This window comes from Ipomoea triloba, chromosome 7, assembly GCF_003576645.1.
Source record: "Ipomoea triloba cultivar NCNSP0323 chromosome 7, ASM357664v1".
In the NCBI taxonomy this organism is placed as follows: domain Eukaryota; kingdom Viridiplantae; phylum Streptophyta; class Magnoliopsida; order Solanales; family Convolvulaceae; genus Ipomoea; species Ipomoea triloba.
In genome coordinates, this window is record NC_044922.1 from 5470166 (window position 1) to 5493871 (window position 23706).

General features: G+C 34.1%; 3 protein-coding genes and 2 long non-coding RNA genes across 7 annotated transcripts; 2 read left to right on the plus strand and 3 right to left on the minus strand.

Moving 5' to 3' along the window:
• Window positions 1-624: 624 nt before the first annotated feature.
• Window positions 625-2447, minus strand: LOC116026331. The gene is made up of 2 exons (XR_004099822.1): window positions 2208-2447; window positions 625-1121 (listed from the first exon to the last, which is right to left on the minus strand). It is a non-coding gene; the product is annotated as an uncharacterized LOC116026331 (long non-coding RNA).
• LOC116026332 lies at window positions 1526-2196 on the minus strand. The gene is made up of 2 exons (XR_004099823.1): window positions 1855-2196; window positions 1526-1759 (listed from the first exon to the last, which is right to left on the minus strand). It is a non-coding gene; the product is annotated as an uncharacterized LOC116026332 (long non-coding RNA).
• Window positions 2448-3093: 646 nt separating the features above from the next.
• On the plus strand, window positions 3094-8254 carry LOC116026329 (nuclear ribonuclease Z). The gene is made up of 8 exons (XM_031267813.1): window positions 3094-3236; window positions 5345-5780; window positions 6133-6203; window positions 6435-6530; window positions 6659-6772; window positions 7496-7564; window positions 7652-7726; window positions 7981-8254. The coding sequence occupies exons 2-8, from the start codon at window positions 5363-5365 to the stop codon at window positions 8053-8055; spliced, it is 918 nt and encodes a 305-aa protein (XP_031123673.1). The 5' UTR covers window positions 3094-3236; window positions 5345-5362; the 3' UTR covers window positions 8056-8254.
• Window positions 8255-10517: 2263 nt separating this feature from the next.
• On the plus strand, window positions 10518-16328 carry LOC116024542 (sulfhydryl oxidase 2-like). The gene is made up of 12 exons (XM_031265457.1): window positions 10518-10915; window positions 11996-12020; window positions 12092-12184; window positions 12525-12706; window positions 13048-13117; window positions 13261-13329; window positions 13498-13571; window positions 13664-13820; window positions 14254-14294; window positions 15089-15235; window positions 15365-15808; window positions 16045-16328. The coding sequence occupies exons 1-12, from the start codon at window positions 10668-10670 to the stop codon at window positions 16094-16096; spliced, it is 1602 nt and encodes a 533-aa protein (XP_031121317.1). The 5' UTR covers window positions 10518-10667; the 3' UTR covers window positions 16097-16328.
• An 869-nt stretch (window positions 16329-17197) lies between these two features.
• LOC116024709 lies at window positions 17198-20399 on the minus strand. 3 transcript variants are annotated; one of them, XR_004099520.1, is made up of 8 exons: window positions 20039-20399; window positions 19305-19640; window positions 18966-19037; window positions 18657-18724; window positions 18348-18501; window positions 18097-18182; window positions 17918-18007; window positions 17198-17715 (listed from the first exon to the last, which is right to left on the minus strand). XR_004099520.1 is itself a non-coding variant. In XM_031265683.1 (8 exons), the coding sequence occupies exons 2-8, from the start codon at window positions 19542-19544 to the stop codon at window positions 17671-17673; spliced, it is 750 nt and encodes a 249-aa protein (XP_031121543.1). In that variant the 5' UTR covers window position 19545; window positions 20039-20396; the 3' UTR covers window positions 17198-17670. The 3 variants fall into 3 exon arrangements, 2 of the variants coding, with proteins under 2 accessions (XP_031121543.1, XP_031121542.1); XM_031265683.1 differs by having other exon boundaries at window positions 18102-18182; window positions 19305-19545; window positions 20039-20396; XM_031265682.1 differs by having other exon boundaries at window positions 18102-18182; window positions 20039-20396.
• Between the last annotated feature and the right edge of the window lie 3307 nt (window positions 20400-23706).

The window sequence follows — 23706 nt, forward strand, 5'->3', positions numbered from 1 at the left end:
AGTTTCAAATATTTGAGTGTATAATGTCGAATGAAACTGTAGTTATATCGAAAAGGAATTGTAGTTGTGTTGAAAGGGAACTGCACGGTATATAAAATGAAATTAAATATGTTATACACACAGAGCTAACAGTGCGAAATAGAGCCATTTTCTACCGTTTATTTTCATTAACCGTTTTGATGCATGGACCACCATACATTGTGAACCCGCGATCCACAGTAAAATTTGCATTATCAAGGATGACCTCAGGGCTAAAGCCATTTGATCCAAGCTAAGTCATCACAAGGCAAGTGACTAAGGGCACGTTTGGTTCGCGGAAAATATTTGAAGGGAGGTGGAAGTGAAATTCTGTGAAAAAGTAGTTACCAGGAAGATAAATTATGTTGTTTGGTTGGTGGAAAAGAAGTTGCTGGGAAGATAAATTCTGTTGTTTGGTTGGATTTAGAATGGTAAGGAATAATGTGTATAAAGACCTAAATGCCCCTATTATTATTATTATTATTATTATTATTATTATTATTATTATTATTATTAGTGGGTGTTAAATATGCTTTGAAAAAAGAAGAATAAGAAAAAATAAATAAATAAATAAACAAGACAAAATTAAGATACACATTATACTAATGTTGCAGAATACCATAATATTATAACAAACAAGTTTCAAAATATTACAAAATACACATGATATTCAAGTTAACAAGTTCATCCTTTTTAGTTTCCAAAAAAATAAGCTAACATCATATTTTTACATAGCCAGCTTCATACTTACAATAGGATACTTTCTAACTTGACAACAAAAACAACAATGCATCAGCCTTTGGTCCGTTGCAAGACTCCTCACCACAAACATGTTCAATATGTAGCAAGGAACCTTTTCACCCATTCAAGCCTTTGGTCCGCTGCAAGACTAAAAAATACAAGCATTTGATTTGGATATTCAGGAAGCTTGATCAAAGCCATAAACTTGTCATCATATTCCAGCCCCTCAATCTCACTCAACTTACCCTCTAATTGCTCAATTTTTTGTTGAAGAGTCAATTCAGTTCCAAGACTTTTACTTATTTTGTCTCCTACCGATTCCAACTTCTCACTCAACATCATGGCAGCACCAAGCAAAGAATCTGCAGTAATAGGTTCACATGTGTCACTTCTTTTCCTCTTCCTCTTTGTTGAACTCATCTCTCTAGCACCAGATGATTGAGTAGGGACAAACGAAAAATCATTGTCTTGCAATTCAACTGGATTGTCATCTTGACTACCTTCCATTGTTCCACCAATGCCTTCAACAGCTTCAGCATTACCCATTTCATAAACTATATCTGCACCTGTTTGTGAAACGCTCGACTGATACTCTCACCTGACCTTCCATAATTGTATTGAATGACTCGATTTTTAACATGATGAGCAAGAATATGTAAGAAGATTACTACTTGTTCCCCAATAGTCATGTTCCTTGTTGGTTTTAATCCTCCTAAACTCTCTAGCATTTCACATAGTTTGGAAAAAGTTTGCAAATTCATCCTAAGTAGTGAAATGCATAACTCGTTATTATTCAAAATTCGTTGAACGTACTCTCTTTTGTAATAACTATCAAGAGAATAGTGCTTAATGCTTGGCCTATAACTATTGAGAGATGTTGTTGATGCCATTAAAAGTACTAAAGCACTAACAGCAGTATACATCTCTAAAAAAACAGTCAAAGCAGCCACAATCCTTTTTCTTCTTTCAGCAATTCTAGTTATACCCAAACGAGCCATGACTGCATTAATTAGGAAAAAAACATGATTGGATTGGTATTTTGTGCATAATTAGGCCAAATAAAATAGTATGAAGCAAGATGCATAGATTACGTACAGTATGTACACTACTGCAGATTTCCTAACAATACTGCAAATTAGCTTTTATCCCTTCCTTCTTTCAGACGTTGGCTTTTAATTAACCAAAAACACTACACACATCAAAATCCAATTAATTCTACTTTCACAAATAAAAGCATACTTCATATATACATACTGTACGTACAGTATATAAATACACATTACATACACAAATATATATATATTTAAGCAAATAAACAAACAACACAGATTCTGCTCACCTAAGTATTTTAAGCAATCTTTAACCAAGTAATCTTTAATCTATCCACAAATAAAATACAAAGTGGAATTAAAAAAAAAAAAACAAAGATGTTAGAAGAAATCACTTACCCAAGGCTCTTGCTACGGTAAAATGGCTATAGTGCTTGAACTATGGACTATGGTGTTGATAAAAGAGGAAGAAAGACGCGAGAAGAAAGAAGAAGGCACCGATGGGAAGAACAGAGAAGAAAGCAATAAACGGCCGAAAGAAAAGAGAATGAGGAAACGGTAGAAGGGAGCAAGAAATAACCCTAGATTTGCCATTTATATGTATGTAATTAAGAGAGAAGTACATGGGTAAATTAGTCCTAAAACCATAATTTTTCTTCCCACCTGCAACGGAAAAAAAAAAACCACCTTTCCCCACAGATTTTGTTTTCTTGAGAAATGCAGAACTATACTTCCATTGGAAAACAAATTCCAATCAACCAAACCTTGGAAAAGACCAATTTCTTTGATTTATGGGAACCTACTTCCCATGGAAAACTTTTTCATGCGAACCAAACATGGCCTAATCAAATTATCATATCATCAAGCCCCCGACTCCCTAAGTTACAAGAATTTGGCAATGAGAACGAATTATCAAGTCTGAGTTCTGTTGATCCAATTCAGGGTTCTGTTTCTTCCTGTAGCATTAGCTTTGGCTTTAAATTATAGTTATAAATTTATAATATTTGCAAATAATATATTTTTTCATTTATTCTGATTTTCACATAAAATCAATAATTTGTTGGAGAAAATAATAAATGAAATACTTACTTTGCTCTTATTTTAAAAAATAAAAATATCTATTTTATATAAAGCAAAAAAATTGTTATTTTTAAAATAATTGAAGGATTTAATGTGAATAGATGAATAATTAAAAAAAAAAACTTTAAACAATTCATAAGGAATTTTTTTTTTCTCCAAAATGGAGCATACACAATTATAGTATTACACATTTGTTTTTGAAGACTTCACAAACACAATTTTTAAATAGGGAAATGGAAAACGCACGTGAATACTGAATTGTAACCTGAAGTTATTATTCAGGTCAGGTTAGGGCATCGGCGAACAACCACTCCGACGAGCCACCTTCTCCGGCGAACGATAAGACAGGCATGTTTAACCCTCTTTCTTTTGCTTTTTATTTATTTTTGCTATGCTGAGATATCCGCACAGAGGCGCAAGGAGTGGGCACCGGTGAACCTCCTCATTCTCCGAGGCGCGCAACCACTCCGGCGATTTTAAGTATTCTTTATTATCATCCACAATTTCATTTCAAGTATGCTTGCTCTGATCCTCACAATCTTCGTTGCTTTCTGCTGATTTTATTAGCTCTTTTGATTTTACTTTTGATCTTTTCTGTAATTTGTACGGAGTATACTTCTATTGCCTTTCAAGACTCTGGTATTTATGTGCACAATATTCAACAATCTTAACTGGTTGTTTGCTAATATGTATTTAGTTTTGGGGACTCAAGAAGATGAAGTGTTTCAAGTTTTTAAAGTAGACTATATAGTTCAGTAAAAATGGTAGTTTTATTTCAAGTGCAGCTATCAATACAATTGTTGTTCTTTTTACAAAGGATCACTTAATTGACCCTAGTTCCAGCACTCAAGCTAGCTAGACTTTTTTATCCATCTTGAGATTTGGTTTATGCAGCTTTTTTGCATTATGTTGCTGTTGGATGTGTTTGAATGATTTCCTTAAATCAATATTGCCACCAAGTACTTTGTTTGTGCTTTTTAGGATGTGATCATAACTCTTACGACTAAAATTGTGTAGTAAGAGTATGTCAGTGTGTGTTTCTTTATTCTACCTTTCAATGTTCAAGTGCTGTGTATGAGATAGAGAGTGTGCAGAAAACTCAAGTGCATACAAATGGTTTAATGTAGAAGATAATGATTTATGTACAACAATTTTTGTTTTTGGGAGAAAATTTATCCAGATGTAATGAATTATAAAAAAATAACAGGTTTGAAAATTACCTTTTGGATACAAGAGATGGAAAATCTCTAGAGTTGATGTACTAGTTTTTTATTGGAGTCTTGCACTAGTTATTAGGTTATCTAATATGTTCTACTGTTGTAGTATTAGCTTCGTTTTTTTTTTTTTTTTTAATTTTTTTTTTAATAACAAATAGCCTATTTCAAGACTATAAGATGTAGGTCTTAAATAGGCTCAAAGCCTACAATATGAAGCCTATTGTAATTTGTAGGCTCAGGCTTGGACTTAAAAAAAGCCTACTTACAACCTTTTGTTAAGGCCTGGCCTATCCTATTTCCACTGCAGTCAGCAGCCCACACTTGCAGTGGTAGCTGTGCTTACCCAGCAATCAAGCAATGTAGTGTGCTCTCCCTCACCGGCAACACCACCCATAGCATTAGGCTGTCCTTGATTCCATGGTAGACAAGTGATGACACTATAGTAACTCTCTATCATCCAATACCTGTTGCTCGTAAATCTCATCTAGGCCTTTGAGTGTAATTTAGATTATTTCTAAAATACCATTGCTACACATGTTTTTCCTGTTGCTGCCCAGTGATTTGTATGACGATGATTTTGCTTGCCCAAGCTATTCTTGCTAATATTATTGATGATTGTGAATCAATTGCTGTTTTTTAAGCTATTTGATTGCTTCAGCTTTTGGCATTTGAACATGTTTCTTTATTTGCATCCCATGTTTGGAATGTTATAATGTGGCTTTCATCTTGATTTGTGAATGCATTTCAGAATTCAGAATTCAGATTTTCAGCATATTGATTCTATTTATAGCTTGGAATTACTGGGATTAGTTTGATTTTATCAGATTAATCTGTATTTTTTAGATTATTGGGACAGAATCTGTGTGAAATTTTGCGGGGACCCCCATAATCCCTGCAGGTGTGGGGATGGGAAAATATATCCCCTGAATGCGGGGTGGGGATCGGGGGTAGGGAGTCAGGGCGGGGAATATGCCCCCTGCATATTCCCATGGTCCCGTGACCATCCCTATGTGAACCTCTTAGATTATATGCTGCATTTTCAGAACAGTTTCTACACTTAATCACAGATTGTGCCTATTTATTCCCTTGCACTTAATATTGTATGTTTCTAATTTATGGCTAACTGTTCACAATCCTTGTATATCTATATACCTAGTATTGTACATCCCTTATATATACCAAACTAGTATGATCAGTTATATCTGTCAATGTTCTAAAAGACTGGGGATTTCCTCTTAGACTCTCTTGATATCATCAATGGAGATAAAGCAAGATACATGCACCTCTGTATCAGAACCTAGTACCTCAAAATCGAAGAACAAGAACAAGGGAAAAGTTTTGAAAAGGGGACTGAACATAGAAGGCTACCAAATTGAAGGACTTTCGATTGCTGGGCATGAAACATGTGTGATTATCCCCACTCTAAACTTGGCCTTTGACATTGGCAAGTGCCCGCAACGCGCTGTGTCTCAACAGTTTGTCTTCATCTCCCATGGCCACATGGACCATATTGGAGGACTGCCCATGTACGTGGCGACACGCGGCCTCTATAGAATGACACCACCAACAATTATTGTGCCCAAGGCTGTTAAGGAAAGTGTTGAGAAGATTTTTGAAGCTCATAGAGCTATGGACCAATCTGAGCTCAAGCATACCTTGATTGCCTTGGATGTGGGTAATATCTGATTTCATTTTCTTTAAAATCAACTAGACATACTGATTATTTTGTGTATAAAATTCCTAAAAACTGAATTTATTATTGGATAGGATGTGGGTGATATGTAGTTTAATTATTTCTTTTTTGGCATGCATTTTAATGTTGAGGGAATTTGAGTTGGCTGATTTTGGTGAATACCTAATTTAATTAATTTTAGTAAACACATATACTTTTTTGTATATGCTTTTGGAAATTTGTAGTTGATGAGAGTATTTATTACTCGGTATGGATGTCTGTAGTAGCTACTTCAATTTTTTTTTTTCTTTTTGTTTATTAGAACTTAAATTAATGGAGTACCTTGTATTTTCAGGAGAAGAGATTTGCTTAAGAAAAGATCTAAAAGTAAGGGCGTTCAAGACTTATCATGTTATTCCCAGCCAGGTTATCTCTCCTTTCAGTTGGATTGATGCTTTAGAAATATTGAAGGGTGGTTCTCTTGTTTGTCTAAATTATAGTGCTGCTATCTTCAGTATCCCGTATGTCATATATACAGTGTATAAACCTTGTGTTTTTATGTGATTGTATGTTCCTTGGTATGATGAAATACTTTGTCCTCATCAATTCTCGAAATTTTGGATCATGTATATTTGAGTTGCTGTTGGTGACTTGCAGGGTTACATAGTTTATTCCATAAAACATAAGCTTAAGCAAGAATACATTGGTCTTCCAGCAGAAGAGATAAAGAAATTGAAGTCATCATGTGTGGAGGTCTGTTGCAATAATCTTATGCATACAAATTTAATGCAACAATTCATGAATATATTGAATAATCAACCGAATACAACATGCCATCCTGTGAATAGCAGATGAATGACAATTTTCTTTCCTTATGACAGATCACAAACACTGTAACTACTCCTGAAATTGCATTTACGGGGGACACAATGTCAGATTTCATTTTGGACAATGATAATATTGATGCTTTGAGGGCAAGGATACTCATTGTGGAGGTAGAGAACTTAATCTGTAACATTTTCATTGTTACTTGATATCCTGTGCTTCTTTGAATATCCATTCCTAGGAGTAGATATGTTGCATCAGTGCAAGTGTGCAAGAGTTTCTTTTGGTTTCTGAGTCAGTTCATAGATACAACAGATCTAAGCATTAATCCCAATATGTTCCCCGGTTGCCTGTCAAAATTCTTGTATGGATGACTGATATTTAACTTTTTCATTAGTAATGTGAAAATTTGCTAATAAAGAACTAATACATGGGCTGAAGGAAGGTATGATATCCTTGCCTATATGTTAAATAGGGCATCCTTTAAGAACTCTAAAAATCGGTCTAGGCGGCCACCTAGGCTCTAGGCGCCCCTAGGACCCGAAAAGGGGTGTAGGCGGTTGCTAGGTCGGCCGACTTGGCTTCGAACTCGGCCGGAACACTTTTTTTTTTTTTTTAATTGGTTTTTCCGCTCAAAACGACCTAGTTTTGAGTGGAAGTTATTAAAAAAAAAAAAAAAAGAGCACTACCCCCCAGGGCACTCGACTAGTGCCTTCTGCAACATTGGTTTCATGTAGTTTTTGTTTACAATGTGTGACTGATATTTGTCCTCTCAAAGTGGCTAGTTCTCACACCTAGTCAGATGTATCATTCTAGCACAACCTATGTTGAAAAACTTGACCAGTTCAAATGTTAATCAAAAACTGTACTTACATCAGGATTTTTCCGTGCAGAGCACCTATGTCGAGGAAACAGTGACAGCAGAGGATGCTAGGGAATATGGACATACTCATTTGTCTGAAGTAGTAACAATTTCATTTCTTTGGATAGATATCCATCTTCTCCACTTATGAAAAACATTGATTGCTGTTTTCTTCATCTTTTAACAGATAGTGAAGCATGCAGACAGATTAGAAAACAAAGCTATACTTCTAATCCACTTTTCAGCTCGTTATCAACTAGATGTAAGTTGGCACCACTTTCTTGTAGTCAGTTGTTATTCAAGAAAGACCATTATTAAGTGTTGTCTTTGATTGAATATATATTTATATTTCTAGTCTTCTCATTATGTTATACAGTACTTGTTAAATTTTTGAGATTTACTATGTTTTGTAAATAATTTGCTTTTGGAGCTTAATTAGGTATTATTATTTTGGCAGAGTCCAGTTTTAAGTATTGATCAAATCTTCCAACAAACAATGTTTAAATGTTTTCTCAGGTCATTCAAGAAGCTATCTCTGCATTGCCTCCACCTTTGGCAGGAAGAGTTTTTGCCCTTACAGAAGGTTTTTGATGCTGTTAAGGATATTTTTTTAGAAATGGTTTTCTTTGAATGTTGGAATTTTACCTTTTACAAAGGTTGTTCTAATTTGTGAACAAAGTATCTCCTTGGTTCATGGGTTTACACACTAGGAATGTGTTTGGTTCATGGGTTCTCATTCCTTGGTTGGAACACATTTTCTTTTAATACACAATGCATTTCATTTCAAATATTCGAATCACTACTGAATTACAAAAATTATGCATTATTTACTCCATTTAGGCAACATATATACAATGAAACTAATGATAGGTAGAGGTAGGACCATTATTAATTAGGTTGTATGGAGTAAACAAAAAGTCACCAATAATTTTAAGTCACAAAAATATTAGGGGAAGATTTGAAGGGGAAAATATCATTTTCCTTTTAGATATAATACTTCTATACCTATTACATGTAGTAGTACTACCCTATACTACTATCCTAAATTTCTAATCCAGCCCAACCAAGTAATCACATACCACGTTGCATGCATGTGGTCCCAACAGCCTAACTTAAATCGTATCCATTCATGAGGATTTATTAACGTTTTAGGACAATAATTTGGGTGGTTAAGCTTGCAAATTAAGACCAGTTTCTACTTTATTTATTTATTTGTTGTGTTTAAAATAATACTTTTAAATATATACATGTTAAATATTAAGATTAATATTATAAAAAGATTGAATGATAAATAGTTTTAGTCAAACTTTGTTAACCGAACCAGACATATAAATAGGACATATGGAGTATTAAAATACAATGAAATATAATTTGAATTTTCTGTTTGTTTATTTTAACTTTTAGATTGTTGGCTAAAGATTTGGCACGTTCAGTTGAAGAAATTGTGTGGGCATAGTTAGTACTTAAGTTTTATTTATTGTTGGGATTGCAAGATGTTTGGTTAAAGATCTGGATAATGTGGTAATAATTAATACTTGAGTATTGTTGTTAGGTTAATTGAATACCTAAATGTATGTGTGAAAATTAATCATCAGAATTGAATTATATTAAATTTTAGGCCTTTTTTATGAGTTGAAATTTTCATATAATTTTTGTGGAAAAAAGATTAAAGAGGGTTTTCATCCTTGTTGAGAATCAGGGCAACCATAAAATATGAAAGTTTTGGATAGGAATAGGGAGTATAATCTTTGACCCATCCAGGCTCCCTATTTCTAATTCGAGGTTAAAAACATGCTTTATTGGGTTAAATTAGCAATTTGCAAGAGGTGAGAGACATGTTTAGATGTTAAAAAGTAAAAAGTATCTCAATACAAAATACATGCAAACCTCATTTGAAAGGGTGAATTTTATACAATAGAAGAATCATTTCAAAACTTGGCATTGCCCCTAACAATATACATACAATACAACGTTTTTTTTTTTTTTGTCATTGAACCACCATTGAAATTGTAATTGGATCATCAAACTCAAAAAAATTGTAATTGAGTTCCTAAACAATTCAAAATAATGCGAATAAACTAAAATCGATTTGTTTAAACTTTTAATGATTGACGTGGCAGTTAATTTATTAAAAAATTATTTTTTTAAAATTAATATTAATAATTTAAATAAAATTAAATTTAAAAAAATGCCTAACCTCCCTCCCGTCTTTATCTTCAGCAGGAGACGAAGAGAAGTCCTTCACACTCTTTCCTCTCTTGCCCGGTGACGAATAAATGGCCTTTTGTCTTCGACTAAGAGATAGAGAGGTTTCTTCGTCTCTGGCCAACGATAAAGTTGGGGTGATTTTTTTTTTAAATAACAAAATTTTTTAATTTATTTAAATTATTAAATAAAATTTTAAAAAATTAATTGTCACGTCATCAATAATCAGGAGAACATATCAATTTTATTTTAATTGCATCATTTTAGATTGTTTAAAGACCTAATTATAGTTTTATTAAATTGGATGATCCGATTACAATTTCGCTTCTAATTCGGTATCATCGTAAGCCTGAAATCTCCAGGTCAGCTGTCCCACCCAATAGAAGTACCTACAATCCAGTAAGGGGATTAATCACTTTGTCCGACGGTGGAAACCTTGGGCTACACCAAAAAATCATAAGCCTTATATTCCTATAAAAAATAATGAATAATATATATTTCTATTCAGTTTGCAGGCCTGCAATCTAGCCAAGAACATCCATCTTACCTAAACAGCACTAATTACTCCCCGTGGCACCATTAAATATTTCTATTCAGTTTTTTTTTTGAATACTCTACTTTCTCAACCCATTGAAGCACAAGAGTCAATATTACTTCTACGGAGACTCGAACCCACCACCTCCCGTATAAAGGGAAGGGTTTGATGCCACTGAATAGAAATAATATATATTTCTATTGAGTTTATTTAATTTGCAAAATTAAAAAACAATACATGTGAGCGTTTCCCAATTAAGATTAAATCCAAAAATCATATATTTTCACCCTTGGAAAGTCCAATGTAGGAAAGTACGTTAAAACGTCTGCCCAAAACGGAAGAAAACTCCTCTCAGGGGTTTTGCAGTTTGCTCCTCCAAATTCCAAAACGCAGATCGAAACTGAAACATTATACCATCGTCCATCTATTCATTCCTACGCATTTCTATACTATACGTATACATATGTCTTCTTCAGTTTTGATCCTGTGTTGGGCCATGCTTGTGTGGAGCTTGGGAGCGTCTGTGTTCGCTTCGCCTGGATCTCGCCGCAGTCTTCTCCGGGAGATCAGCGATGCCAGTGGCGGCGGCGCCGTCGCCGTCGCCGGCGACGAGAAGCGAGACTACGCTGTGGACTTGAACGCCACGGACTTTGATGTGGTTCTTAAAGAGACTCCCGCCACCTACGCCATTGTTGAGTTCTTCGCTCACTGGTCAGTTGCAATTCCTATGATTTAGGTTTTGTAAAATGAAAATGTTTTTTATTCCGTTCCAGCCTGAGCTTTCGTGTAATTGTAGTTTGCGGTGCTGAAAATGGTCGGGTTCTTATTAGTATTAGGGAATGTTGCTTGAAAATGATGCTTAACAATAAATTTGTTGGGGTAAATTGATTTTTGTATGCTTATGAATGAAAGTCGGAGTGTAATTTTTTGTGAAATGAAGAAATTGAGAGGTGAAGAATGAAAATTCATTTGCTTTTGTTTAAAGAGTGTTGGCAATTTGTCTGCAGAATATTCTTGCAAATGTGTTGTATTAATAAGAATGCTTTCTGATATTAGTATGGCAAGATATCTTGCTTTTTCATGTGATTTATAGTGTCTGGAAATGTGGAAACTGGATGATCCTTTTATATTGCGTTGAAGTATGAGGGTTTTTTTTTTTTTTTTTAATACTTTTGTTCATATGTATGGCACTGCTCCATGAAATCAGTAATTTATGAGGTACTCTCTGCCCAGGGCTGCTTTGTGTTCTAACTTCATCAGTGTATTTCATTTTTCCTGATTTTATTTTCATAATATCGTGTTGATTTTATTTCTACTACACGAGAATGAACGTATAGTAAAATGAAGGCCAACTGAAGTTAACTTGCATGGAATTAAAAAGAAGTTGGCTGATGTCAGTGTGTGTCATCTGGCACACAATGCATTGCACCTGATAATTTTCTTTAGAGTTGTACAGTACATCTATTCTTCGCACTTGCGTCTGTTCATGCCTATCCTTTCTGCCCTTCATATTGATACAAATGCTCTTGAAGTGTTTGGTGTTCAAAGTTTCCAACGGGTGGCAAACATTAAGTTAAAAGGTTTTTTTTCCATTACCGCTTTTGAGCACCTTCTATGGTCTTCAGGTTTCCCTTGTAACTCCTCTTACCTTGAAATCAGAACTCAGCTTTACCCATCTTGCTTCTCTTCATACTTTGATCCCCAGTGTCACAAATTTTACATTTATTACAACTCTTTTCATTAATTTTTTTCTATGTCAATCTTAATTGAAAACTTACATTTTTCTTGCAGGTGCCCTGCATGCAGGAATTATAAGGTATCTATATGCTTTCTTTTGATTGAGCTTTTATTTTCCTTATGCTTATCTCTGTAGCTTCAACTTTGCAGCCACAATATGAGAAGGTTGCTCGACTTTTTAATGGAGCAGATGCTATTCATCCAGGACATGTATTGATGACAAGAGTAGACTGTGCATTGGGGGTATTACTACTATGCTTTCTCTTTATTCTTAAGCTGTTATGAATGACTAAACTAGGAAAAGAAGAATACAGAAGTATGAAGAGAGCAAACATTCACTCCTATGTGAAATTGTTGTTTTATGCTCTTAGATTGTGGTTGATTGTTACTTCATGCTATTCTTTCTCCCTCTGTCTCTCTATTGGGAGGGAAGGCCACTTGGGGGGTGTTCAAGATGCAATCTCATGTTGACAGATTTGGGAGCTTACTCTCGTACCCTACTCATTTTCATTATATCTGGAGATCATATTTCTTTTCCATTACTTACTGGTTCTTTCCTCTTTTCACTTTTTTGGCAGCACAGTTAAATTCCAATCTTTGTGATAAGTTCTCTGTGGGGCACTACCCTATGCTTTTCTGGGGGCCTCCGAAAAAATTTGTTGGTGGTAGTTGGAATCCAAACCAAGAAAAAGGTGACATAATCTCTATAGATAATGGACGCACGGCAACTCTCTTGCTAGACTGGATCAATAAGCAATTGGGCAGGTATACATATTGCACTTAACCTAACATAATCAACTTGTTTTTCTTGTTGGTTATATGGTTCAGTTTTTGTTATGTTGAAATTCTACTAACATGGAAAATGGCCTTCCCCTGTTCATATAATTCATACTGCATACTTTGATGACAAGTTTCTTGCAACTGATATCAATTTTTATTATTGGTAACTGTTACTTCTAATGTTATTCCTTTTTTTTTTTTAATAAAATTATTTTGCTTATCAATTGTGTAATTCAAGATATATTTAACTCTTATTTTCATTCACTTCTCAATCTCATGTTTAATATTTCTAAATTATTATCTTTCTTTGTGTATTTTAATCTCAGCTCATATGGTTTGGATGATGAGAAGTACGAGAATGAGCATATTGAAACAAGTACTGCAGATCTTGAGCAGGTTGTAAATAAAGTGTGAGAGTGAATTAGTTACCACAATTCTTGTAAATTTAGCTATCTTTTATATAAAAATAATATTAATGTGATAGTTTCTTTGGCAAGCAATCCTTAATTTTCTAATGTGCGTGCCATATTATGTGAAAGATTGCCAGAGCTATATATGATGTTGAGGAGGCAACTTCTACTGCCTTTGATATCATCTTAGGGCACAAGGTAAATCAATGGAATTTCCACATCTCTAATACCCCTTTTCTCACAGGATCTGTGTGTGTGCGTGTGCATGTGTGTGTGTGTGTGTGTGTTTTTTTTTTTTTTTTTTAAATTTTAATTTCCTTTATTCATTATTGGTTGCCGTGAATTTTGGTCTCCCTATTGATTCAGATGATTAAATCAGAGACAAAAGCATCTTTAATAACATTCCTTCAACTTTTGGTGGCTCATCACCCCTCTAGAAGGTCAACACCCTGCATTTTCTATTTTCCTGTTATCCTTTACTATATTGTATATTTTACTGTTTTCACCTTTGGAAATGTGATTCTTGATATAGATGCCGGAAGGGCAGTGGAGAGATTCTTGTTATCTTTGATGATATATGTTCATCTGAAGCATTGTCCAAGAACAAAGACGAAACTGTCGACTGTACCAAAAAGGGTGTGCTGGGACAATACCAGATTTGCGGGAAAGAGGTTCCTCGTGGAAATTGGGTAGGTGTAAATTTTGATTTTTATTTAAGAGTAGTTGATGGCACATGAAGCGAAGTGAAGCTAAGTTCATGCTATAATTTGCTTTATTGTGCATAAGTAATGGTCCCATCACTAGATGTCTATCCATAGCAGTTGCTCATTGGTAGGCTTCTAATGGCTGATTCGGTGGTACTTCTTATCCTATTCCTTTTTCATCTCCTCTTAACAATCCCTCCCCACCCAAGGATGTGAGCAGAAAAAGAGAAGGATTTTTTTTCTTTGGTAGCCTAAAAGAACTATCTTCAAATCTTCAATGACTAAGTGACTAACTATCTACATGCATGCTTCTTTGAAAGGATGAGATGTACCACATTTAAGATTTCTTGTTTAGAGGTTGCTATTTGCTGAGGAGTTTCTGATGCTAGTACTCTAAGAGTGACTTATATTTTTTCAGATGTTTTGTCATGGAAGTATGAATGACACTAGAGGTTTCAGGTAACATGGCATTCATATACTCTGTTCTTGAAATTTATGTGTTTTAAGTTTGTACTCACCAAAATTGGATATGCACACTAGTTAAAGAACCATTAAGCCATATAATTCCTTGGATGCGTCCTTAGTTGTAAAGTTAGCCTATGTTCTTTGATGCCAAGTATTAGGCCATATTATACGCTATAAGAGACATTGAGGAGAATTATATTCTAGGCATACGTGTACCTGAGTACTATGAATGGTAATGCCAACTTGAAATTTTCAAATGACTTTTAGCAAAACAGATTTTTATCCTGGTTGAGAAATTGAAATGATTGAGCTTGTTAAGCAATTATTGTTTGCATAGTGGAGGCTATCCTTTCCCTGTCTAAGTAGCTTGTTTTCCTCCTATACTATTCTCTTTGTTGTCTTTCAGAATTGCCTTAAAACAAGAATTATTGGGCAAGTGGTCAACTAAGAGTCTAAAACTGCTTGATTAAAAAGGAAACACTTCTTTGCTCATTAAATGAATCAATTTCTTTCCTTTTTACTAGTGCAATATTCACATGCTTGTAATCTTGAAGCCTGCCATAATCCTGGCACTTATTTTGTTGATTAAACTCACTCACATTTTAAATTTTATGCCTACTACATTGTTGTAAAATGCATGATACAAAAGGCAAGATAGTAAATTAAGTCGGTAGAAACAACTATTTATTTTATTGCAATGGCGTGATTGGGGTGCAAATACTTTGTGATACTGTGATTTTTGCTCTATGCAGTTTCCTCATAACCCTAAACATTTGTTTGGTTTGCAGTTGCGGGTTGTGGGTGTTGTTACACTCACTCTCTGTAAGAGTGGAGGATGGAGAAAGTGAGATGGCATTTAAAGCTACCTGTGATTTCATACACAACTTTTTTCTATGTGATGAGTGTAGGGAGCATTTTCACGAGATGTGTTCAAGGTAAAATGTAACGGAGGATGTTTTTTCCTTTCCCTTGTCCAATGACCCTAAACGTGATTAATTTTTCTTTGTTTTATTGTTTGAACATGTTCAAATCTGTAAGATTATATAAATGTTCCAAACTTGCAGTGTTTCTAGTCCATTGAAGACTGCCCGAGACTACGTCCTGTGGTTGTGGAAAGCGCACAACAACGTGAATGATAGACTAATGAAACAAGAAGCCTCATTAGGGACAGGCGATCCTAAATTTCCAAAGGTTATCTGGCCTCCGAAACAGCTTTGTCCATCCTGCTATCTTCGCCAAAGCAAAAATGGCGATGGAAATAACCGGATCAAATGGGATCACAATGAGGTCTTCAAGTTCCTGGTTAGTTACTATGGAAAGACACTCGTAACTCTCGACAAGGACAAGGAACTTCTAGTAGGCGACGGTGACAAAGCAACTTCCGAAGATTTGGTAGCTTCAGCTAACATGGTAGCCGTGCCAGTCGGGGCTGCATTTGCAATTGGTGTGGCCAGTTGCACATTTGGAGCGCTCGCTTGCTTCTGGCGATCACGGCAAAAGACCCGGAAGTATAAATACCTGCACTCTTTCAAAAATATATGATCATTATGGACGAGATGGACCTATTCTAACTGATTTAAAAGAGCTGATAAACTCACAAAAGAAAAAAAAAATACGAGAGGATGAAATGAAGGCATGAATTAATGTGTGATGGGGAGGGGGTTATAACAAGTTTTGTATTTGTGGGAGATTGGCATTGCTTATTATTTTCTGTGCACGAATGTTTTCACTTTTCACTTTTCAGGCCTAAGGAAAGCTGGAAAGATTACAGGGCTAATGCACTGGCTGTAAAGTAAGGTTGCCCAGAGTACAAAGCAAGAGACTGTAAGTTTTATTGAACTTGCACAGCACATATTTTTCATTGGAAAATTCTATCCAAAATGGACCATACAGATTTACTCCTGATTTTGTAGCTTGGACGAAACTATAACAGAATTTTTCGTGTCGTGATTTTATATCATGGATTGAGCTTCTAAGTTTAGTAAAAGCACAGTAATGCAATTCTTGCAAGTTACTTTTTATCCGTAATTATGAGCTTCTCATTGTGAATTTGTGATCGTGTAATACTTGCCACTCTGGGCAAGCAAAGTTGTGCAATGAGTCAATCCGTTCATTAATAGTTTTTCTATATATATATTTTTGGTGTGCCAAAATTAAGGATTGTTGTAACATGAGGAACCAAAATAGTTATTTTAGGAGATAATTAATAAAGTAATCTACAACACATATAATTGAGAGATCGAGTTTATAATTTTTCTAGAAGCATTTTTCAACTATGTAAAATTTTTACTCCCTCTTTGACACTAACAAAAAATTGTCCTCTTTACTATATTAAAATATTTCAAAAAATTGCTCAAGACTCTAGTCAAGTGATATCAACCTTTTATTTTAGGTTAGGATGTCAAAAGTTAAACATAAAATGTTTTAGAACAATTGTCAAAGAATCACTTTTGCATGAGAGGGGACTCAAGTTCATCAATGCTCCCCGAAGAATGTTTCAAAAAATTCTCAATGAGGATATTCTCGAGATGATGAGGCGGGATCGACATGTGGCCAATGATTACAAATATCTTTCTTTGCTTCCCTAGGGTCACCCCTCATAAAAAAAAATTGTCAATTTTCATAAACATAACATTTATTATTTCATTATCCAGTGTATTTTTGTCTAATAAAAATAAAAATATATTAGCCAGTATACTCTCTTAAATCTACATCTGATAAAAAATGATATGGTGTAAGTGTAATATTTTTAAGACGGGAAGAGTATATGTATGAAACACACCTTTAATACAGAATCACAATAATAATAATAATAATAATAATATTTTTCCACATTGGTTAGTAAACCATATTTTTGTATTGCCACTCATAATGTTCAGACTACAAGCAACCAAAACTAAAGAAAGCCATTAATCATTTCATTTTGCAGCTCACAATAACATGCAAGAAAGTAGAATATGTACATAAGCTAAAAACTAGTTTACATTCATTCCTTGTAAAAACACTATACAGACAGGATCAATGGAACATACAATAACAGTTCCAACTGGTTTTTACCTAAAACCTCTCTATAACAAGCTAGAATCTTCAACACTTTAAATAACTTTCTTTTTCTTTTCCTTTTTTTTTTCTTAATTACTTTTTTCTCCATTTTGATGTACATTGTCATTTCTGTCATTCCAAACTATTCACAATTTGAAGTATTGTTGTATGGTAACAATATGAGCTCGATGGCGCAGACACCCCGGAATGGTTACCAAGAACCCCGACACCTTTGTAAAGAACACACACACTAGTGTTTGCAGGCACCCCGGGATGGTTATCAAGAACCCCGACACCTTTGTAAAGAACACACTAGTATCGATCACAACTAGCCAGCAGCTTCTTCATCAGAGGGAGGAGTGTATTGATTAGCCTGTTCACGCAAAAAAGAACAAATATGAACACAAAGTAAATGCAGAGACGACTTTGATGATGCAGACACTACTAACCAGCTTCTTCATTAGATTGACAAATGTATTAATTAGCCGTTCATGCAAGAATGAATAGATATAAATGCAAATTAAAGCAAACAGAGATACTTTTCTGGAGAAAAAAAAAGGCGGCCATAACATTACCTGTTGCTGTCTGCGGTGTAGGAAAGAAGTCACGGCTTTGAATATAATGTAGATAGGAAAAGCCACCCCGGCAATTCTTAGGAGTAGCAACTGTCATAAGAAATGAGGAATAAGAATATAATCCATCCACCGGTATAGCAACCTTTCACCTTTTGTTAACCGGAGGTTAAGTTTAGTACCTCACCATGATTAAGGGGAGCGGATAATCCCCTGCTTGAACACTGATGATTGGAAGACTGTGACGGAGAATTAGAAGAACCATGAACTGCATATAAGAGGAGATGGCTAAGATAAACTAAAATCAAAATGCTCAAATAAAATGTAACCAGATTGCCATATTTGTGATTGTGTAATATTATTACTCCGTATTGTTTAAGGTTAAGTAAATAAAAAGGACTCTTATAGTCGGAGAGAGAGAGAGAGAGATTACTATTATGGCGATAGAACGAAAACACATCACATTTGAACTTGACGTAGAAACTGCATAATCATCATGGGAAGAATCAACGAAATTCCGATCAGCTGAAACAACTGCAGTGAGATGAGCATAATTCAAGTCCCTTCTGGCAATTCCCCAATTTCCCCTGATAGGAAAATCACATGCATACATCAGCTGTTCTAATTCTCGATACACTTCATGCTCGAGACAGAAAATTAGTAACTTCAGTCTTAAATTATATATCAGTCGGAGTAAGATGCATTTTTTACGGTACATGGAAGAATAAGATGAACGAAATACCTAAAGTTCATTGGAATTCCCCCGAGACGAAAAATGGGGGGTGGCGCTGTATACCCAGGCGTGAAAGGCTGCAGTCCAAAGAAACCCGAGTTTAGAAACTAACACAAAGTGCAACAACTTATGTACTTTTTCACTCGATTTGTATATATGACTCTCATACAGCTTCAAGTAATAAATTGATAAAAGATCTCAAGAACCGACTCTGAGGCCAATGCTTTAACTACTACATTGTTTAGAGTTAAAACTAATACATTCAGATCGGTGAATTGCTCTATTCAAAAGAAAATACAGAACTAAAGTGTAGCTTACCTGGTTGCATATCTCGCACAGAGTGTCACCCTTTTCGTTACACCACCTTTGCACGCATTTCCTATGTGCATACTGAAAGCAGAACAGGTAAAAGCGTGAAGCAGTTAAGAACCTATAATCTCCAATGGTTATCAGACACCGAGTATTTGAACATTAGATTGAGATAAGTTATATCTTCCTGTTTTCTGTTATCTCTTCCACTTGCAACACATTCAGAAGCATAACCCGTTACCATCTCCATAACAGAGATCGAAAACCAGTATAAAACGCAAACAGCCCCTAGCTAAGCATTAATTGAAAACGAAACTAGAATAACATAAGTCATTGAATGCCACAAACCTTCAAACTACCACAGCAATAGCAGGGGGTCTCCATATTCGAGTCGAAATCTTCATCCTGGCATATCCTGCACTCAACAATCTTCTTCAGAGACGTAGCGGCCTCAGAATCCTTGTTAGAAGAGCAATCTATTGCCATATCCTCAACGGTCAACTGTTTCTGATTCCTGCTCTCTATTGCAGCCTCCAAAGTCGATTCGGTGAGCAAACGGTCAACCAGAAAAACGAAGTGATCTCCCATCCTAAGCAAGAAATACAACTGAGATAGCTGCTATTCTTAGACTAAATAAAGTTAATACAACCAATAACGCCTCATACAACCCCTCCTCGATTTTTCCTGAAATTGCAACCCATCACACTGTTACATACAATCCTCAGGCAGACAACTAGCAAAATTATATTTTTTCTGCCCCTACAAGCTTAAAAAACAAATTAACAATTGTAATGTGAAAAATATTTTGTTTCTCAATACTTATAAGGATAATAATAATAATGAACTGTCCATTTTAGGGAGAAAAGCATTGATACAAACAGCCCTATAAAACAAGCACAAACATTTCTGATTCTGATACAAGGAACCAAGCACAATTAAGGCAAGCCAATTTGTTATGAAACGACAAAATAAAGGCATCTTCTGAAGAAACTTCCCAACTAAACCAAAAGAACACACAACAATCAAAGAAAATGATGAAATCCAATTCAGTAATCACAAGAGCAAGATAAAAAAGAACCAACCTCAAGATTAGCAAAGGTGAAATGAGAGGGACAAAAAGTGATCTTTTGAAGAATACGGGGCTTAGATAGACATGGGCAGAAAGGTTGGATAAAAGAAAGGGGAAAGTAAGGAGGGGAATGAAGCAAACCAAGATGCCAAAAAGCGATCTTTAGAATGAATACAAAGCTATTAAGGTCTGGGAATTTAAGAGAATATATTCATGAAGAAAAGAAAGGAAGGAAAGAAAAGAGAGACTTGCAAGAAAGGGAGCTGATATGTGATATGTTAAAGCTAAGAAAGCTCTTGCATCTATCTATCCCTCTGTGTTGAGAGAAACCTGGGGGGGTTTTGGAAGAAAGCAAGAGATTGAGAATGTCGCTGTTATTGGGCGTCAATTTGCACGAGATTCATGTACATATAAAAGAAAAAGAGAATGTGTGCGTTGTTGATTAGTGGATTATGTTTGTATATAACTGATCCGCTACATCTTCTTAGGTGTTGTGCCTTTCAACGTGTCTCCACTTCAAAGGAAATCTTTGTTAAGTACAATTTGCAAGAATATATATATTTTAAATTTTAATTATTCTCGAAAAATAAAATTCTCTCCCTTCAAAGACTCCGGCATCACGGTGAATTGCTGACAAATTATATTATGGAGCAGTGTTCACCTCATATTGTGAATCATGGTCCAAAATAATATTGATATTATGTGTCTACTGTTAACGCATAATAATATAATATGCATATGTCATTAACATATTACGTGTCTTCAATTTATTTATAGAAACATAATTTATTAACGGAAAATACATAATATGTTAATTGTAGAAACATAATTTGCGCACCATTTACTTGCAAATACATAATTTTTTTTCAATGTGGACCCTAGTTCATGATATAACAATTGATAAATGGTTTGTTGTCCTGTATCCTTGATCACAATTTATCACTTGAGAACCAATTGAGCTATTTAAAATTTTAATTAATTATTCATTTACATATGGGAGCACAAAGCAACACTTCCATAAATTTAAGTCACCCAATTTCAATAGTATTCGTAAAAAAACAACTGCTTGAGGTCTCTTGTGCAGTCTTCAAGCAAATGCACTCTACAGTTTAATTTGAATGCTTGTATTGCGAGGTTAACCATTATTTTGCACAAAAATGTCTCGGGGTGAATATACATGTTTCATGTAACTTCAATTATAATGTAACGTCTTTTAATGACAAAGAGAGAGAAATAAAGTAGTGATGCGATTTCCAACGTTATCTAGTTCAACATTTTAAATTATAATAAATTGTTCAAAGTTTCACAATTAAATTATAAGTTACACCCACAAATTTTTTTTTTTTTCGATTATAGGAAGGGTGCAGCCCCAAAGAAGAACACAGAAGCACTAGTCTCCCTGGATGTGGGGCATCCCCACTTCATCGCTGTGGACGCGCTCAATAAGCTCTCCTGACGGGTAGGAAGGTAACAAGGAGACAAGCCTCACCGCGATTTTTGGTAAGTTAGTCAGCAACATGATTTTGTTCACGAAGAACATGACAGCACTGAACTAAACTGCCCAATTCATTTTTACAGCTTTTGCACTTAAGGATCAAGTTAGAAAAAGGTTATCCTCCACCTTTGTGCAAGAGTCGGGGTTGTTTATCCACCCAACCAAATTGACCGAGTTACTTTGTATCATCACAGTTTATTTGATGCTTTTGGAATGAAGCTAGACTCAAAGGATGAAACTTTGATTTCGCTTGGTAGCTTTGTTTTGCCATAATTTATGGGGTTTAACAACCCCAAAAAAATAAAATAAAAAAATAGAAGGCATATTGAGTTTAGTGGTAAATTTGGTTTTGATTTATTTTAATTGAAAAAGTTATTGACAAAGACTCATTTAACACATGTACTCTAACCCATATATTTTATTATATTCAACTTTCATCATGACTATAGAATGTGTGATGGCAGTAAAAATTGACATAGTGCATCACTGCATGCCTAAATAACCACTTATTGGAATCGACCCTAATATTATTTGACAAATGCATCATATACTCACTAATTTTCTATACAACCAAATTTTAATTATTGTTACATTGTCACATTTAGTCATACTTATTAAATTTTGTTTCATTATATTATCAACTTTTATTCGATTATCACAATTAATTTTCCATATCATTTAAATTTTTATGCATCATGCCTAAATTTTTATTTAATGAAGAAAATACATTTAGCATTCTTTATTAAACTGTAAAAAGATAAAATTTAAATGGACTAACTGTAACAAACAAATGAAAGTCAATGATCGATGTAATGACGAAAAATTAAAAGGATAAAACTAAATGTGACAATATCATAATAATAGTCAATGACTAAAATTGAAATTTGTTCTTTTAAATAAGAAATGTTTTTTATATAACAAGAAAAAAAAGGAGTAATATTTATACAAATTATAGACTAATTAAATATTTCATTCTGTGATCTTTATTTTCTTCTAGAAAAGGACTATATTTCTTTTTTTTTTTGAGGAAAGACTATATTTCTTTTGTTTCTACTATCTTTGATACTTTTAGTTACGTGATGGAAAAAAAAAAGGAATAATTATTTATTCTAAAATGGTTTGAAAATGATCTGATATGCATCACCAATCACCTTATACTCATATGATACTTCTGTGCTTCTTATTAAGAGAATGTCACAAAATTGAATTACGGTAGTGGAATATTGACTCTTTAAATTGTAACAGAAATAAAAAGTGTAGAATAAATAATATGCACCACATTTTTGTCTTTCATTTTCAGAGATGGGTCCTTTGACCACTTAATAAGAAAAAAAAAAAAAAACTACTCCTTTACGTCTCTTCGTCTCCCCATTCAATTCATTAGTTAATTGGCTAACAATACTTTTTATTTTATATATTTTACGTTATTTCTGCCCCAAATATTTATAGTACATGTTTTCCAAGGACAATATTAGATGCATAAAAATTTTGGTATATAATTTTATGTAGGTATGTAGGTATGTCGGTATGTTTCTATTTGATTGATTTTTTGTTAAGTTCACCGATATATTATATATATAGGTACCCAATGATATTAAGATTTTTTTTTTTGAAGTAAATGATATTAAGATTTTTTAAACCATGTCTTAACATGTGTAAATTTCTATGACAATTTATACATTAGTTATATTTTTCAAAAAGTTTTACTAGACATCCGAGGCAATTTATATCATGGACTAGGGTTCACATAACATTATAGACCCTGAATCAAAACGATGATGTACATAATTCATATTCGTAAGGTACATAATTTCAGAACATAAGACACAAAATCACAACACAAGATGCATACATATGTTATGTATTTACTTATTTTTTTAAAATCTGATTTAGGTACATAATTTGTGTTCATAGGCACATAATTTCACAACATACACAAGACACAAAAATTCATCATAACATAAGACATAATTACTAATTTATTTCAGGTACGTACAGAATTCATACTCTCAAAGTACAGAACAAATGTCGCCTAAGGTGGTATCATTTGATTTCCTAAAGTCTAAGTAACGGGACCCCATAAGCCAATAAGTTTTTTTTTTTTTTTTTTTTTTTTTTTTTTTTTTTTTTTTTTTTTTTTTTTTTTTTTTTTTTTTTTTTTTTTTTTTTTTTTTTTTTTTTTTTTT